Here is a 15,411-nt window from a genome sequence, read left to right as displayed (position 1 = left end):
CCTCTGAGAAGCGTAGATAATTGCTGAAAGCTTTCTTTTAACAGAAGTGGCAGCTTTCTGCAAGACGCAAGTTCTGGTTCGTATTCTGTGCGCTCTGGCCCGGAGCTCCTCCTTCGGCAGGCTGCAGCTCTTGCACAAATGAGCTCCTTGGCCGCGGGGCAGTCGTGACCTCTGACCTAGTTGTGGTAAGCGAGACCTAATGTTTATTTAAGAAGCCGGGGAGTTAGACTGTTATTATCTAGAGTTTTACTGTGGTGCCATGGGCTTGAGATGCTCCTTATCGCCGCTTGAGCCTCTGGGCTGGATGCTGAAACTGGCCTAATACTTTCTCTCTAGCGAGAAACCGCGAGAGGGGTGTGTTTGGTGAAAGCAGACGTGGTCCTTAGTTTTGGCACTCAAACGTCAAGCTTCACGTCTTCTGGTTTTCTTTGAGGTTCTTTTCTCTTTGGTTCCATGGCTGCAATTCTAACACGCTTTTTGTAAAGGATATTGATCACCGCCGTGTGCCTTGAGGCATAAATTGTCTGGGGAGGTCAGGAAGAACTGTTGTGTGCACGTTAGTCGTGCCGCCTGGGCCTGCTTGAGTCGCAGGGCTGGATTAGACAGACAGCTCCTCTCAACTAGCCTGGCTGCTACTGCTCTGACCGTGTTTGTAGGAGTCCTGCCTCTCCCCGTGAGCAATTTGCACAGTAATGTGGTATTTCATTACTGACTGTTTAAAATTAAAAGCGAACAATAACATATGACAACATAAAAGCTTCTCCCATACCCATGCACATCAGGTATGTGCAGTGGTGGAGCAGTGATAAGGCAGTTGGGTTAATCATTAAAGTAGATATTACTGCTTAATCTATTGATGACTTGTTTACTCTAGAATTCATCAACAGATGAAGCGAACCAACTTTACTCCCAGCTGGTTTATTTTACGCCCTATTTTTCTGCAGGGCAGTACTGAAATGAAGCTAGGTTGATCAGCAAACAGCTCTTGGCAGGACCAGAGGGGTGTGACACAAACTATTATGATCCATACAAGATATATCGTATGGAAGAAATAAAATGGAAAAACAAAGGTATTTTTTTTGAAATTGTTATAATTTATTTTACACAAACAGCAAAATACAGTCAATTTTCAGACTTTAGTGGGGAATCTCAGGTTAGGGTCCTATGCCAATGTTAACAGGCTTCATCTAAGTAAGTGGCAGGTTTGTCCTGTCCATTAAATAAAAAAAAAAAGCCACGCACTCTGAAGTCACCACTGTCTTGCTGAGGAAGCCTGAGATGCAGCTGTCCCAGGCGATGCTTTCAGTATCTCACTCGCATCGAAGCAGCTGCATGTTTTCCTATTCAGAATGCTTCTAGTCGATAAAGACCTGGAGACTTCTCAGTTTGCAGAAGGGGACTGGCTTTTATCAAATAGGAGACAAATACAATTGCGTGTTCTGGTGAAGCAGTTTTCCTTGCTAGAATAAGTTAGGTGAATGTGTTTTGCATAAAGGGTTTTAGTTAAAGCAGTGTATTTTCAGGGTACATTCATGTACATATTTAACTCTTTCTGTGTAAAGCAGCTTTGCATATATGAATACACGTTAGGAATATATTATTACTGATGAAGAAAACTAAAAAGACCCTGTCTTATGGGTGTTCCTTGCTCTGGCAAAGTTCTCGTGAGCCGAGTGTCTTGCCTGGGTAAGGACCGTAGGAACAAACCAAGAACAGATGATGATTCAGTGTCAGTCGTAACCCCCCATTTCATGTGACAGAGAAGCAGCACTTCTGTACGTGTTGCATGGACGTTATAAAAGAATACGCGTTGAACGGCTGGATGGGATTGTGCTTCTGCACAGACAGGTAATGCAGGGCAGAATGTGCTTTCTTCCCGAGTCCCAGCTCTTGGCCAAGTCCCGCACCCCAGAGCCAAATGGCTTGTGAAGAAGAATTTATTTAATTATGATGGCAGCCGGCTATATAACTGGCACCATCATCTCAGAACGAGTTAATTGAATTCTTTCCCTGGAAGGCTGATTTTAATTCTCATGTCTCTAAAGCAATGTTTTCGACCTACGACCCAGAGAGTTCCCTGTATCACACCTAATGGAGCCACGTGTGGTACTGCAAAAATATAAATGTCTTTTCAGTAAGTGTGTTTTGCTCTGCGTGGCTCTGTTCGTCCACCGCAACGTGCCTTACAGTTTCCGCCAGGCTGCTGCTCTGGAGGGTGAGGCTGGGCGCCTCCGCCTGCTCCTGCCCAGCGCCGAGAGCCGTCCTTGGCCAGGGCCCTTCGCGCTGACGTCTGGCTCTGGGGAGAGCTGCGCGCTGTGGGGATTAGAGCAGGCAAGTCAATAACAGATGCAGGAACAATTGCAGCAGCTCCTCCCCAGTTGACATTCAGCCGTCCCGTGACAGCAGTTCCCAGGGTATTCATCTGTCAGTAGGAATCTTTGCTCTTCCAGTAAATGCACCAACTGGCGCTACGTTCTGGGCTTCTTTTCAAGGTCTTATTTTACATGACAATAATCTGTTGTTCAGCTGCCATGTTCCTTTCAAGTACGTGACCCTGGCAGTAATCTTCAACACGTGACTGTACTTCGCATTTAAATCAAACCGCGGTGAACGGCATCCTTATTAGTACTGACGGTATGAATGCAAAACACGTTCTCGATAGCTTATAAGTGAAATACATATCTGACTCAAAAGCCAGCTGCTAAAGTCCTTCTAGAAAGACGCGTTGATTGGGAAGGGAGAAGAAAACCCACATTCTTGTTTATCTTTTGAGGTCAGCAAGCAATAGCGGAGAAGGCCCCACACGTATGTGAAAATCAGCAGACTGCATCCGCAGCAGCCGATAAAGCGAGGTACAGGCAAGCTCCGGGTACCGGCAGACTGAAGTGCTTGGAACGTGGGCGCAACTACCTCCTGAATTTGAGAGTCTTGCCTTGAGGAATGCGTACGGACTTGCCCTGGTCTGGCACCAGTCCACTAAAGCACACGCTTTATATCAAGCGAGTGAGCGAACGGTCCCTCAGCACATCAGGAGTAAGGATGACATCGGGACAGGCTGGATGGCTGAGTGTTGAAAACATACATTAAGCACCCGGCTGGATTGGTGTAGAAGCATCTGTTTCTTAGTTTAAGTTTGCATGCTTGGCGACTGGAAGGACATGGGTTATTTGGAGCTTGTAACTGATTTGTTCGTGTGCAAAAAGTTTGACTCTAAACTGTGCTTCCTACCCCTGCGTCAGCCTCGTGCAGGCAGGTGCCCTTTCAGAAGCTGAAGGAGACTTTATTTCCAGAGGGGAGCAACCTTTCTAAGCAATTCACGTCAATGTCGGGATGCAATAGCTTGTGCTCCTTAGGATGCGCCTTCTGAGTGGGCGAAACACCAGAAATCATTGCTACAGGCAGAAGCGAGGTGGAATTTGTACCTTTCCTGATAAATGTGTAGTTGCCACACTCGTACGCCAAGTTATGGAAACGATGTACGCCGTGCATGGGATTCAGTGTGAGCTATGGAAATTTCTCACTTCCCGCGGGGGAAGGCAGAGCAGCGTGCTGTGCCGGGGTGCTTCGCAGCTTACGTTACGTGCTGCGTTACGCTTGGCGCTCGAGGCCGGTGGTGCTGCTTGGTCTTGAAGGCTGAGCCAGTGCAGCAAGCGTAATTTTTGTAGGTATGGAAGAGCGATAGGCAGTCTTGTTAAAAGCGACGTTCAAAGCAAGGACGATGCTCTCGGAGGTTCAGCTCTGAACCAAGCAATTCCGCTGCACAAACGTCTGTTTCTCTTGGTGTTTGTTGCTTTTAAGGAAAATGTTCTAGTCTGAGCATTTCTTATGTTGATAGGAAAGACTAAAATAAAGGTGAAACGGCATGATAAATTCTGGACTCACCGGTCTTCCTGTCCCTTGCTTTGCTGTTAGTCACAGCTTTATTAAGTCTCTTCATCCACGGAGTATTGGCTAGCGGTGCGCGTTGCCTGTAATGTGGGGAGGCTTCTGGGTTTCCCGCTACGGCTGCCTTTCCTACAGTAGTGGCAAGTCTCGCTCTACCAGTAATTCAGAATAGAGGAAGTGTAAAAAACTAGTCCAGCCTCCAGCTTGGTCAAAGCCTGCCTGGAGCTTGGCTTACGGGGAGAAGGTGGTGGTCGTCTCTGTCTCCATGGCAAAGGAAAACCTCTTGCTCTCGCGGCAGGTGGACAGCTGGCAGAGGCGCTCCTGGCTCAGGCAGCCCAGCTTCTTCATAAGCTTGAAGAGGTCATTGCGGAACTTGACGCCAATGAAGGCGTAGAGAAAAGGATTGAGGCAGCAGCGGAAGCAGGCCAGAGTGTAGGTCACGTCATCCGCCACGTCGAGCTGCTTGCTCTCCTCACACGAGCTGGTGTGGTTGAAGGCTGAGATGGTCTTGGCCAGCATGACACCGTTGTAGGGCAGCTGGAAGACAATGAAGACAATTACCACGGCGATGATGACCTTGATGGCTTTATTCTTCTCAAAGTTGCGGGCCTGGAGTAATGTTTTGATGATGATGAGGTAGCAGACGGACATGACCAGAAGGGGAAATAAGAAGCCAAAAACCATTTGCGAAACTTTGATGCCAGTGTTGAAGGCCTGCAAGTCACTAGTGATGATGGAACAGCGGGGATGGCTGTCTGACTGACTTAGACCACTGTGAACCAGCTCAGGGACTGAGAGGATGAAGGCCATGACCCAAATGAGGATGCAAGTGACCTTGCTAATGGATATCATCCGGGGACGGAAGCGGTGGGCTGAGGCAGCCTGAACGATGGCAAAGTACCTGTCAATGCTGATGGACAGGAGAAGTAGCATCCCGCTGAAGAAACTCATTCTGCAGATGCAATAGACAGCTTTGCAGGCAAACTCCCCAAAAAGCCAGTGCATGGCTGCACTTGTGGCCCAAAAGGGGAGGGTCAGCAGGAAGAGGATGTCTGCCAGAGCCAGGTTCAGCAAATAGATGTCCGTCATGGTCTTGAGCCTCTTGTAGTAGATGTAGGTGAGCATCACCAGCCCGTTCCCCAGCAGCCCCGTGAAGCAGATGAGGGAGTACATGGCTGGGAGGAAGGCAGCGCGGAAGTTACGGACTTCCTCCTTCTCGCATGGGATCTCGAAGAGGGTGTAGTCGATGGTGGTGTTGGAGTCGTAGTCATCAGTGACGTTGTTCCCGGTGCAGAACTAAGAGCAAGGAAGAAAAAAAAGAGTGTATTGGGACAGGTACCGTGCCCCGCGGGCCCGTGTCAGGAGGGGAGCCTGGTGCCGGCCTGAGAAGCAGGCGAGAGCTCCCGGCCACAGAGGAGTCCCGGGGAGTTCCCAAGAGTCGGCGCCTGCCAACATCATGAACAGAGTTGGCAAGGCCTCGTGGCTGAAAACGTTCCCCATCAGTATGTGGGGTTTGGGGGGTTTTTGGGGGCTCAGAGTGGGAATTCCACAAGAAATGTTTAGTGCTCAGCCAAAGTAACACCTGCAAACTCTCAAATGTGTGGCTGCTTTCCAGAGTGTTTCAGGACCCACATACAGCTATACGTACATAGCCAGCTGTCGGACGAAATGGGAAAAATAATACGTCCTCCAGCGTTCCCCTTCTCTCAGCAGCGATAACGTTTCCTCTTGACTGGCTCTACTCCTTAGCCATTTTCTACCTTCAGTATTCCCTCCCTTTTCCCATCTGAGCTGTTCCTGTTGCTCATGTCCCCTTCTCGCTTGCGACAGGGCTGGAAGAGGGTTGTGTCTGCGAGCGGCAGCAACCTGGCACGGCGAGCGCCAGCGTCCCCCCGCGCCTCCGGGTCCCGCTGCCGTCCCGTCCCCCAGCGCGGGGTGAGCCTGCCGAGCGCCGGAGCGGCGCTGCGAGCAGGGGGCCCCGTGGGAAGACAAAGCCGGAGCCTCCCTGGGCTGTTTGCTCTGCTAAATTAATAGAGGTGTCAATGGGACTGGGAGGAAACACGGAGAATGAAGCAGGAAACTGTTACCGTGCCGGCATGGACACGTTGCCGGTGTCTCATTCAGGCCCCTGCCCCTGATTTAAGTTCTGATTATTCTCGTTTCATCTTCCTACACTGCCATAATCTACAGGGCAGAGTGAACTTGTGGTATCTGTGCCCTGCTTTTTTGTGACTTATTAGTCTCCAGTATCTTCTCTCCACTGCACAGAGATGAAAGGTTTCCCCTGGATACCTCTGCTGTTATCACCGAGTATCTTAGCGCGCTCTCCATCTCAGGCAGGCTTGGCGTTCACCACATCCTGCCTGCTATCTGGAGGCATGCCACCAGAAGTGAAAGGGAAAAGAAACAGACTGCAAAACTCTCCCTGCCCTGCTCATCTCAGAGCCTGGGCTGGGGGCCGTGGCGTGGCGGAGGCTGCTCCTGTGATGTGGGAGAGCGAGTGCCGGGGCCAGGCCCGCGGTTCCGGAGCAGGTCACGGCGCAGCTCGGTGCTTTGGGTTACTGGTGCTCTGAGCAGGAACGGGCGGAGGAAGACGCGGGACTCTTCCTCCCTGGGCACGTGGTCGCTTCAACACCGACCTCCGTTAATGCCCAGCACTGACCAGGCATTTGCAAAGAGCAGCGAGCTGGCTCTTCACGAGCACTCGGCGGAGGGTGCTCTCGTCTTTCCTGGAAATGATCATTTTGGTGCTAGAAGGGGACTCGGTTGTAACAGTCCAGGCTCTCTTAAAAACTCAGTGTACGTCATTGTTTCTGTTCTCTCCCTGTTTTCGCTCCTTTTGTTTGTTTTTTTCTCTGGCTTCTAGCACTGCTTGGCTGTCTCACCGCCCGCCTCCGTACGGGCTGGATCCTCACCGTCAGCAGCCGTGTCCCCACACATCGCTGCAGGGCTGTGGGTGGCTGCTTTTTGCCTGTCAAAGTTTTCGAGAGTTCTCTTTACCCACAACACAAACGCAGCTGGATTTCAACAATGTTGTTTTTAACAGCTTACCTGAAAAATTAGGGGAAGGCTGAAAACAAGGGTGACCTTTAACTGCTTGCCTGTAGAAGAAGGAGACACTGTGTTAGCGTTAGCAGTTGAGCGGGGGTTTCCACATGATGCTCGCTTGGGAAGAGCAGGAGCAGCATACTTGACCATGGCATTCCCAACCCTGCAAAGCTCCCAGCAACTGGGTAACCTAAAACCCGACGAAGATGCTGACGGGATGACCCAGGATCACATAACAAGTTACTTGCAGAGCCCAGATGAAGTCTCAGGAGTCCGGTGCCTCCAGTTCCATCTGTAAAGGCTGACAGCCAGAGACGGTTAACTCTTGCATAGTGTAACCATTTTTATTTTATACATTTTTTTTTTCCCTCCAGACGGTCAGCAGCCCATCTCCCGTGCCTTGTTCTGAGCTGTGAGGGTGTAGCATGCTCAGCCCATGTAAAAACATACAGCTGTGAGTGCAATAAATTTGGCCCAGCTGTTCCCTGACAGCGCGGTGACGGGGCGGCAGAACAGGAAAGCTCTGCTCCCTGCAGGATATACAGAACTGAAGCTGGCTGAAATTTATTGCTTGTCTCTAAATGTCAGAGTTGGCTTCTGCTGCCTTTGGATATGGAGATACAGGATGGTGACAGCTGGGAGGAAAAATTAAATTCAGAGCCACATGTGATAATGGTGAGAGCAATCTCAGACAAACAGCTCTTCCTGCTGTGGTTAGCAGAAGCAGAGAGGCCAGTGAAAGCTTTCTCTTTGCTCTATTTAAAGCACATACCAGCACCTACCCCAGGCAGTTGCGACTAAAACTGTTCAGGCTAGGTGGTGATCTGGCAAGTGTAAGAAATCCCTCACCTCCGCTCTGGCGTGAGCAGATGTGCCCTTCCTCGAGGGGGGCTGGCACGGGCTGTTCTGAGCGTGATGCCGCTGGCCCTGGGATGCCTCTCCAGGCACCGGCTGGTGACCCCTGCCGCAGCCCCTCACTTCCCGGCTCCGGGATCACTGCGCAAGGCGGGGGCAGAGGCAGGAGATGCCTTTGGCTTCAGCTGCCCCTTTCTTTTTGGGGGTATGGCTTTCTCTCCCTGTGGACAAGCCTGTTTGCTCATAAATTTGGCCGATGCCTTTGCCCCCCCCTCGTGCTCAGCAGTCTGTTGTACACAGCTCTGTTCCGGTTCTTTGCAGAGCTCCTTTGCAACCTTTCCTGCTCCGCCAGTCTCCTGCTCAGGTGCTGCACTGGAGCAGGGTGATGGACTTCCACTACATCAGGAAACTGCAACCCTTGTGCCAGCGTCCCCACTTTAAGTCGCGTGCAATAGCGTCATTAATAACAGAAATAGTTACTTTGGTATCTGTGATAGGAGATGCTTGTTTATATGTGAGCGGTGATGTGTGGGTGAGAGATCCTCAGCCACGTGTGAAAAAAACCCTCCTTGCACTTCTGATGCCCAGTGCCCGAATGCGAGCGCCCCACTATGTCTCGCGGAAGTCTGTGCCTCGCCTTCCTCCCTTACGGTCGTCTTTCATACTCGTGCAGCTGGGTGCTTGTGCCCAGACACCCCTCACCTCTGAATCCTCCTGGGGGAACCTGGAAGGTGTAACGGTGCGTTAGTGCGGCTCACAGGCAGGAGCGGAGTCCGCCCAGGTTGGGCTGGAGGAGTAACGGGGAGGCTTGACTATGTGCCTCTGTATTTTCTGTGTGTCCGACGTCTTTCACTCTGACCAGTCCCAGACTGCAGGAAGAGGTTTGGTGAGCATCTGGTGTAGTTATCTCTCCCTTCGAGCTGCTGTCTAACTTTTGCATATTACACACAGGAAATACACTGAAAGCCCAAATCACTTAAAACCGCCGGGTGAATTTAAGCAAGCCCAGACTGTAATTGCCCTCGCGGTCCGGGATGCAGGCGTGGGGTCCGTGACCTCTGCAAAAAAAAAAACCCAGCCAGTGGAGCCTTCAGTCCGTTCCACCTCCTTAACAGCCTGGTTTCCAGGGGACTCCCTGGTGCTTGTGTGTCCGCCCGTGCCTGTTGGTGGGCAATAACCACCTCTGCCGGCGCAGCTCGGCCGCACCGGGCAGGGGCTGAGGCCTCAAGGGCAATCAACGACTAAGCCGTACGAAAGGAGGCAGGGGAGAAGAGCCACTCGGTGCACAGAGAAGGGCCCCAACCTCAATCCCACCCCACCAGTGCTTTGCTCTTGGCATCGCTTGGTTTGCATTTTCCTGTCGTCTCACGCAAAGGACGCGGTGCCGCCTAGTGCCAGGCTGCTGCACCAGCACGGCCCGCCCAGGGCACCCGTCCCCCAAGCAGGTACCATCTTGCTCTGCTTTTTGCTTTTCGCATCAACCCTTCAAGCCCCAGGACCAGCCCAGGCCTCGCCTGATCTGGAAAGTCGGGAGTGCACGGCCCCGGTGGGTCGCTGGTCTTTTTTTTTTTTTCGTTTCTGTGAAGCACCTAACGAAATAGGACTGATGAAGTGACTCAACTAACGATCCTGAAACAGTTTAGCTAAGTGTCATTCCTTTGAAGATCTAAACGCTCCCCCCCCCACCTCCCGGTTGCTGTTTCAAGTGTCTTAAATGTCAAATGACTTTTCAATATAAAAAAAGCTTGCACTGTTTCTTCCCCGCTCTGTGTCCCTCCACCTCAGCTTACGCAGATGCAAAGGCATAACCAGAGAGGCTTTGTGGCCTTGTGGTCCTCCCGCACGGGTCTGCTGAGCGAGTCCCTGCGTCACCAGTTTCAGGCAAACTGGACCAAATGCATTTCTCCCTGCGGTGCTCTCGGGGGTCCAGGGCAGCGGTTTTGGGGGGGGGCAAAAGGAAATGAGCTGCAGAGGGGAAATGAGACACGCTCTGGGAGTTTAATAGGCAATTTTAAGTAGCTTTCTTTTCTTTTTCTTTCTCTCTCTCTTTTTTTTTTCTCCTCTGGCAGTTCTCTGCTGTGGGTATTTTCCTAAAGTTTTGTTCCTCAAAATATTAAGAAAAAAAAACCCCTCTCAAAAGTCCCCACAAACTGTTGAACTATAAACCTCGTTTATAAAAAAGGCAACAAAACCCCGTTACAGCAAATGAGTCAGACACGTTGTGAAGGGCCGTGTCAGCCCCCACATTCCTCAGCTGGCGATGCACTGGTTTGCTGCGGTTCTCAGAAGCATGCTGCTGCCCTGCAGGACGTGGGAAAAGGCGGAAAGGAGGACTGCTCCGTGTGAGCGAAAGAGGGAAGGGGTCTGCTCTCTGCCGCCGGTGGCAGGGCATGGGGAGAGGGGTCAGCAGCCCGTCACTTTTGCAAATCATCCTCCGTAGAGTAAGCCCAAGGGGTGGGGTTCATCCCCTGAGCTCCAGCCCTTGACATCGGGTCACTTGTTCAGGCTCCCTCGATAGCAAAGGGACAGAAACAGGTGTTTTTAGGGCATGGCTCAGCTGCCGCGGGGCAGGTGTCTGGGGTGCAGTTCGTTCCGTGCTATGGCGGAAGGGCTGGTGGGTGGGTTTGGACAGATGAATCCCACCCCGTTTACCCGAATCTCCCTCAGCGACCAATCCTAAGCAAGATAAAAGCAGCCCCGGGGGGAGCGAATCCCCCCAGGCGGGCCCAGAAAAGCTTCTGACAGCAAGAAGTAGTTGGTAGCGGAAAGTCTACCCAGAGGAGGAAAGAGGGGCCGGACCACGACCACGCAGGATGGTTAAAACTGGACAAAATCCTGCAGAACGGAGCACTAGGCCAGCTCCTACCCAAGCAGGCCAGGCTCTGACCTGGGCCAGGGTGGGAGAGCAGCCGCTCGCCTCTGCTGGTGCCCAGGGGCGCACGGAGGGGAAAGCCGGAGTCAGGGATGCTTTAGGGAGCATTGGCAAAGCTGAGCAAGCCTGCCCTGGCCAAACCCTCGTGGTGAAAGTATGTTTTTCTGTTGGCCAGAACTGCAAAGCAGAAGTTTCAGTCTCGAGCACCTCAGCACATGTGTAGGCAGCGAGTAACGTACTGTTTATATCTTTAAACATGTAACAGTTTCTGGTGCCTCTTCACCATCAGCATAGTAGGCTTTTGGGGAAAGAACCGGATATTTCTGAGAAAAATTAATCATACTTACATGATATAATGACTATTGGCAGTTAACAGCTCAGTGCCTGCTCTCCCCCCCTTTCCCCTATGCTTCTCACAACTGGCAGAAGAAAGATACCATCATTTCAGGAGTGAGCAGACCCAGTGAAACCAAGTCGTGCTTTTTTTTCATGTGTTCATAGGTCTGTTACAGAAGAAAATTAATAATTTTCTGCCTCCACCACTTTTAGGAAATTGTGAATCAAAAGACAAGATAAGAATGAATTTTTTTGACTTGCTTAAGCAAGCCAGTCATGTTTCCTATATAACTGCTTGAAAAAACACAAAACAACAAAACAAAACAACAAAAGTAATGCTGGGCATCTTCCAGTGCTGTGAGATATTCTTTCAGAATACAATAGTAGGACAAAAAACCCCAAAGCAGGAAAATTATCCTACTCGTCTTGTCAGGTTCTCACGGATTCTTTTTTTTCCTGTCACAATTAGCCCTTACCAGTTAGCCAAAGCCAGAGTAACCGCTGTCCCCCCAAATACTGAACCCCTTAAAACAAGACGCCTACGGAGCACCCACATGATGTTTCAGGGGCCGAACGTTTAAATACGAGCGATGTGTGGTGACCAGGTCCAGCTGGGTTGTGGTGTGTTGGTTTGGGTGCAGGGATTCCAAACGCAGGGGTTTCGCTAAGCCACTGATTGCCAGAGGCTGTGAGGATGCTTCGTCCGTCTGCTCCTGCCCTGCTTCTGCCTGGTGGGTCCTGCGGGACCCAGTGCCTCCAGTGTGCACCGCACAGGAGCGTTCTGCTTCTCCCGTGTCACCTGAGGGGCTGGGAGAGCCCCCCGCTTCCTAACCCAGCGCAGGGTTCGGCACCGGCTGCACCGTCCATGGCTTCCCACGGAGACGCTGCCCGTGGGCCACCCCTCTGCCTAACCTCTGCCTAACCCAGAAATCACTGCGGAGCCTCCAGGAGGAGGAATCCCTGCCTGGAAAAGGGCGACTACTCTGAGGGCCGAAACACCAGACAAAGACACAAGAAGTGGTTATTTTCCCAGCTGGCCCAGACTAGCTCTCTGTGGGATTTTCCATGAGTCACTTTTGGTTTTGCATCTTAATTTCTTCAAAAAAAGAGAGGGCAGTACTCCCCCTTCTTGTGCTATCTACATCTGCACCTCTCACCCCAGGGAAGCCTCTCCCATCCTGGTTAATTTAAGGCTTTGATTTGAAAGTGTCACAGAGAAAAGGCAGCGACATCTCCCATTTCATCCTGTTACAAAGCTTAATTCATTAGACCTGGAATAAGGCTTTACTGGGATGGACCCTGCGGCTACTGCCCATCCCTCTCACCACGCGTATGACAGCTCTGACCGTGCTCTCTGCCACAGAGAGGTGTTGGCTGTACTCTAGACCCAGTTTGGTTAATCTGGTTATAAACTAGCTTACCCACCTGAGCTACTGCAGGTGTCCCTCTCCCCTGCACCTCTGTCACACTGCGATTAGTGTTTGCAAATATTTGAGCAGTAAAAAGATAAAAGTAAGTAGAAAAGGAATAAATCTTACAGCCTTAGAGGAAAAAGAGCCTGCATCTTAGCTGCCACACCTCCAACCCACAGTGCCATTTCCCTCCTAGGGCCACCCACCTACTCAAGCTCCTGGGGGCTGGTGCCCGCGGAGCCTCGGGTGTGGAAGAACAACAAGTGACAAAAGGAAATCTGCAACTTTCAGCAAGAAACAGAAAAGAACTGTCTCGTGCCTCCTGGGCTAACGGGATGTCATGTGCCGAAGAGAAGATGCTTCTCTCGCTTACTCGCTCTTGCCCGCGTGCTGCGTGCTGGGGTAACCCGGGGGAGGACAGGGCCGTGCAAGCGCGCCGTACTGGGCAGCAGGGCTGTTCCAGCTCCGAGCAAACGCAAAACCTTCATTTTCGCAGCAAAGTTTTGTTGCTGCAATGAACATATTCATTAATAGAAACAATTTGCATAAGACTAGAGAGACATAGGCATCAATAAACTCAGATATGCTCGCTCCTAATTCCTCGATTTATTCACCGAATTATAATATTGCGAAGGAGATGGCATTGCCTCTCTTATTTTTTATGAAGAACATGGAAGAAAAAATGCTATTCTTGCATAATGTCTACATTTGCTCTGGGAGAGAGCAGCCCCTTGATTGCCTCCAAGCCCATTTTTTGTGTGTGTTTGTTTCTGAAGTAATTGAGTTTTTTTAACCTGTAAAAGAGAACTTTGGGGTTTTTTTTTTAATAGTAAATAGGAGGAAGATTAAAACCTTTTTTATTGTTTAATTACTCTGCAAAAAGTGCTTCATCCCTGTGCCACAGGGCGTGAGTTTAGGCATTATTAATAAAGCTGAAGACAAAGCCGGGGGCTGCAGAACAGGTACTCACCGCCATCCATGGTCTCGTTTCGAGCGGAGATGAAGTCACAAGGTTAGCAAGAGCATCGCATGTTCCCGTGCAACCTCGACACGCCGCAGCTCCTGCCAGAGACCCTCTTTGGGAAACTGACTTTTATACTTCCTGCACCTCTGCCAGAAGCTCGTGACACGCCCTGGCATCACTGACATTTAGTAGACCCTCCTCCTCCTCCTCCTCCTCCTCCTGGTTTCACCAGCGCAGGAGAGCCGCGCTGCATGCCGCGCTGCCTTCAGTCACTCGGGCTGTTCAGGTGCTTCCTCAGCGCGCAGCTGAGGGCTGCACGCAGGCACTTCTTACCAAGACTCTGAAATGAAGCAGGTTCTGCTTTGAAAGCACTGACACGTGAGAAATTGTCAGCGGTGAAGGGACAGGAGGGGAGAGCCTCCCTTCTTGTTAGCTCTCCTCTCCACAGCAGATCCTGCTTCATCTGCCAGAGCACCCACCAGAACCCAGCGCTGTAGGAAACGGGGAGGATTCCCACCTCCTCGCCAGACCCTTTCTGGGGAAGGCGTTCAGCTACCACATGGAAAACCTCAGCGTGCAGGACCGCCAGTGCCTGGCGTCCCTTTGCTTTCTCCCACATGCCTGCAGCATCGTCTCTAGATTTTCTGCAGCTCAAGCCAGTAAGTGGACTTCCCCCCCCTCTTTCTGCTTTTGGGTGTTTTTGTGTTACCATCTGCCGGGTGTCAGCATGCACCATCTTCCTCAAAAGGTTTTGCACTTTGCGGTCGTCCCGCGCCTTCCTCACCATCACATAACTGCAGAAGTTTCAGACGTCAGGAGGTAGCCCTGGGAGGACCTGCAGCACTGTCAGCTCGGGTCCCTGCCTCCACAGGGAGTCCCTTCATCCCACCCTGTTCCTAAACGGGTTGGCTTCAGTACAAATCAGTGGCTTTTGTTTTGCAGCTCTCCAAGGTGGAATGGACTCCTCTGACAGGTAGAAACATCACCAGCTCCTCGCTAACTCACTGCCCATCCAAGGTGACTCAGAAGTATTCGCTTTGGCGTCTTGTCCTTGGCACCTTCTTACAATGTCAGTGCTGTTACTGCAGCTGGGACAGATGCAAAAATAAAGCATCACAGGGTGGGTCGCAGGCAGAGCTCACAACCCCTAGCGGGTCCAAAAGCAGGTGGCACTTTGGGGCTAATCCTGGAGTTATGCATGCAGGGAGCCCGCGTGGTGCGGGGGGAAGGTGAAACAGCTCAAGATGGACCCAAAACCAGCCAGAAAGGCCTGTCTTGTGGGAGAGAGAAAGAGAACACAACCCAGGCAACGTTTGTGTGGCTCGAGACACCCAAAAAGGCACTATTCTGCTTCAGCAAATTGAAATAAAGGAAAACCTATCCTACCTATGTTGCATTTAGGTTAATTTGGAGGAATATATTTACTCCGCATCAGACAAATAACTGTGTAATTAAATAGCTGTCATAATAAGGCACCTGCGCCACACAGCCCCTGTCTGGCTCTCGTAAATCACTGCCCTTTTCAGGGTAATCTGATCAGTGTCTTAGTTATCTGACCATTACAGGGGATACCTCTTACACGGAACAGACAAGTGGCATTAAATGAGTTGATCAGTAACATCAACGCCCGCACCTCAGCCCTGCCGCTCGTGTAATCTTCAGAGGCAGAATCCAGCTCACCGCGAGCGCCTTCGGCCGGCACCCATTTCCTAAGCGTGAAACACTACGACCAGTGAATGTTCGTTAGTCCGCGGCTCTTGGGGAAAGCACACGCTTTTCACTGCGAGGGAGAGCCCATTTGTTTCCCTCTAGCATAGTTTTGCACTGGAAGATCTGAAGAGTTTGCGTTGTTAAAAAACCAACATTACAGTGGGATGTTTCTGTTTAAATTACATTAAGATAACAAAATGGGTAACCACAGTCAAAGCAGGACTTCAGTAGGATTTGAGTAGACGTAAGAGTCTGATCCTAGAACCTTCAACACCAGCTACTTCCACGCGGAGCCAAGTGCCCCACTCCCGAGCTCAAGTTAAACATAG

General features: G+C 51.0%; 1 protein-coding gene across 1 annotated transcript; it reads right to left on the bottom strand.

Annotated features, from left to right (window-relative positions):
- Positions 1 to 1,096: 1,096 nt before the first annotated feature.
- CCR7 (C-C motif chemokine receptor 7) lies at positions 1,097 to 13,526 on the bottom strand. Its single transcript, XM_064473336.1, has 3 exons — positions 13,379 to 13,526; positions 6,937 to 6,986; positions 1,097 to 5,181 (listed from the first exon to the last, which is right to left on the bottom strand). Exons 1-3 carry the CDS (start codon positions 13,386 to 13,388, stop codon positions 4,117 to 4,119), a joined length of 1,125 nt encoding a protein of 374 aa, XP_064329406.1. The 5' UTR covers positions 13,389 to 13,526; the 3' UTR covers positions 1,097 to 4,116.
- Between the last annotated feature and the right edge of the window lie 1,885 nt (positions 13,527 to 15,411).

The sequence above is a fragment of the Phalacrocorax carbo genome, chromosome 25 (assembly GCF_963921805.1).
Source record: "Phalacrocorax carbo chromosome 25, bPhaCar2.1, whole genome shotgun sequence".
Taxonomy (NCBI): Eukaryota; Metazoa; Chordata; class Aves; order Suliformes; family Phalacrocoracidae; genus Phalacrocorax; species Phalacrocorax carbo.
The sequence above is the reverse complement of the archived record's forward strand: the minus strand, read 5'-3'. Positions and strand labels throughout refer to the sequence as shown.

Coding starts and splice junctions, on each gene's coding strand:
- CCR7 (XM_064473336.1), bottom strand. Junction 5,182..6,936: donor GCCTTCCCCTAATTTTTCAG/GTAAGCTGTTAA, acceptor CCTTGCTCTTAG/TTCTGCACCGGGAACAACGT.